Source organism: Balaenoptera ricei, chromosome 3 (genome assembly GCF_028023285.1).
Source record: "Balaenoptera ricei isolate mBalRic1 chromosome 3, mBalRic1.hap2, whole genome shotgun sequence".
Lineage (NCBI taxonomy): Eukaryota > Metazoa > Chordata > Mammalia > Artiodactyla > Balaenopteridae > Balaenoptera > Balaenoptera ricei.
In genome coordinates this window covers 39,208,721-39,210,736 of record NC_082641.1, presented here as the reverse complement: position 1 = coordinate 39,210,736, position 2,016 = coordinate 39,208,721, and the positions used below count along the sequence as shown (strand labels likewise).

The following is a 2,016-nucleotide window of genomic DNA, read 5'->3' as shown; positions in this document are numbered from 1 at the left end:
TGTCTTTCAAAACTTACCTAAATTCGAATCAAGACGCTTGAAGTATTAACTTCATTGATATTTCAGCAGAGCTGATTTCTGTTGCTAAGCTTCCAATGGTGTGTTACATGATAGGAGACCTGGTAAGATGGTTCAACCAGTATCCTCTGACAGCCCAGTCGAGGAATCCATCGGTCCGGCTCCCGCGAGAGTGAGGGGCGGGGCAGCGCGCACTCGCGCGTGCGTGAGCCGGCGCGCGAGAAAGGGCCCGGTCTCGCTGAGGCTCGAGCGGCCGTCGCCATTTTGCAGGGCTCTCTCTGACGCGGGAGCCGCCGCCGCCGCCGCCGCCGCAGCCACCCGGAGGCTCTTGTCAGGATGGTGAAGCTTTTCGTTGGAAACCTGCCCTGGGAGGCCACAGAGCAGGAGATCCGCTCACTCTTCGAGCAGTATGGGAAGGTGCTGGAGTGTGACATCGTTAAGAACTACGGCTTTGTGCACATAGAGGACAAGACGGCGGCCGAGGATGCCATACGCAACCTGCACCACTACAAGCTGCACGGGGTGAACATCAACGTGGAAGTCAGCAAGAGTAAGAGCAAAGCTTCAACCAAGTTGCATGTAGGCAACATCAGTCCTACTTGTACCAACCAAGAGCTTCGGGCCAAGTTTGAGGAGTATGGTCCAGTCATCGAATGTGACATCGTGAAAGATTATGCTTTCGTACACATGGAGCGGGCAGAGGACGCAGTGGAGGCCATCAGGGGCCTTGACAACACAGAGTTTCAAGGCAAACGAATGCACGTGCAGTTGTCCACCAGCCGGCTTCGGACTGCCCCTGGGATGGGAGACCAGAGTGGCTGCTATCGGTGTGGGAAGGAGGGGCACTGGTCCAAAGAGTGTCCGGTAGATCGTACGGGTCGTGCGGCGGACTTGACCGAGCAGTATAACGAACAGTATGGAGCAGTGCGCACACCTTACACCATGGGCTACGGGGAATCCGCGTATTACGACGACGCGTATGGAGCGCTCGACTACTATAAGCCTTACCGAGTCCGTTCTTATGAGGCAGTGGCGGCAGCAGCAGCAGCTTCCGCGTACAACTACGCAGAGCAGACCGGGTCCCATCTGCCTCAAGTCCAGAGCACAGCTGTGACCAGTCACCTCAACTCCACTTCTGTTGATCCCTACGACAGACACCTGTGGCCAAACTCAGGCGCTGCTGCCGCTGCCACCACTTCCTCCTGTGACAGAAGGGACAGGAGCCCCCTGCGTCGTGCTGCAGCTGTGCTCCCCACAGTTGGAGAGGGCTACGGTTATGGGCCAGAGAGTGAGCTGTCTCAGGCTTCAGCAGCTGCGCGGAACTCTCTGCATGACGTGGCCCGGTATGAGCGGGAGCAGTATGTGCACCGAGCACGGTACTCAGCCTTTTAAAAACTGGAGGTAGGATAACTGCGGACTGAACCCTCGGGCTGCGGTCATATACGAGAACTTGCTCCGCGCGGTCCCCTTTACCGGGATGTTTCCATTGCTTCATGTTTCAGTAAACAAAGGAGTTTGTGACCAACTATGTTTTCTTTCTTAGTTCTTCTAAGTTGACTTTTCTTTGCTCCTGATACTAGTCCCTGTAGCCTTTCACTCTATTCCTTATGTTCTCAGCCTCTGAGCAGCCCTAGGTAAGGATTATGCTGGCATCCCCTTTTTCCTGTACAGTGGAATCCCTCTTATCTTGCTTTCCTTAGGAGTTGAACCCTTCTCCCTGTCTACCTGCAACATCACCTTTCCCTTTAAAATGACCGTGTAGTGGCAAGCAGCCTTTTACTCTTCTCTGTTAGCTCTGGACTCTAACATTGAAGCTAATCTTCTGAAATTGCTAGGACCGTTGGGGTTTTGGTGGTTGTTGTTTTGTTTGTTTTGTTTTTTTATGTCTGACCTGTGATCATGGTACAGCATTAGCTGAAATTTAGCCTTGTTTTACTCCACTTCTCCCCCTTTTTTTTTTTATTTAATATTTTGACAAATAAACGTTTCTAACACTTA

General features: G+C 52.6%; 1 protein-coding gene across 1 annotated transcript; it reads left to right on the top strand.

The window, feature by feature from the left end:
• Window positions 1-328: 328 nt before the first annotated feature.
• Window positions 329-1,410, top strand: LOC132363596 (RNA-binding protein 4B-like). The gene has a single exon (XM_059919274.1). The coding sequence runs from the start codon at window positions 355-357 to the stop codon at window positions 1,408-1,410; it is 1,056 nt and encodes a 351-aa protein (XP_059775257.1). The 5' UTR covers window positions 329-354.
• The last annotated feature ends 606 nt before the right edge of the window (window positions 1,411-2,016 follow it).

Excerpts from the sequence above, each read along its gene's own strand:
- LOC132363596 (XM_059919274.1), top strand. The coding sequence starts at position 355 with ATGGTGAAGCTTTTCGTTGGAAACCTGCCCTGGGAGGCCACAGAGCAG.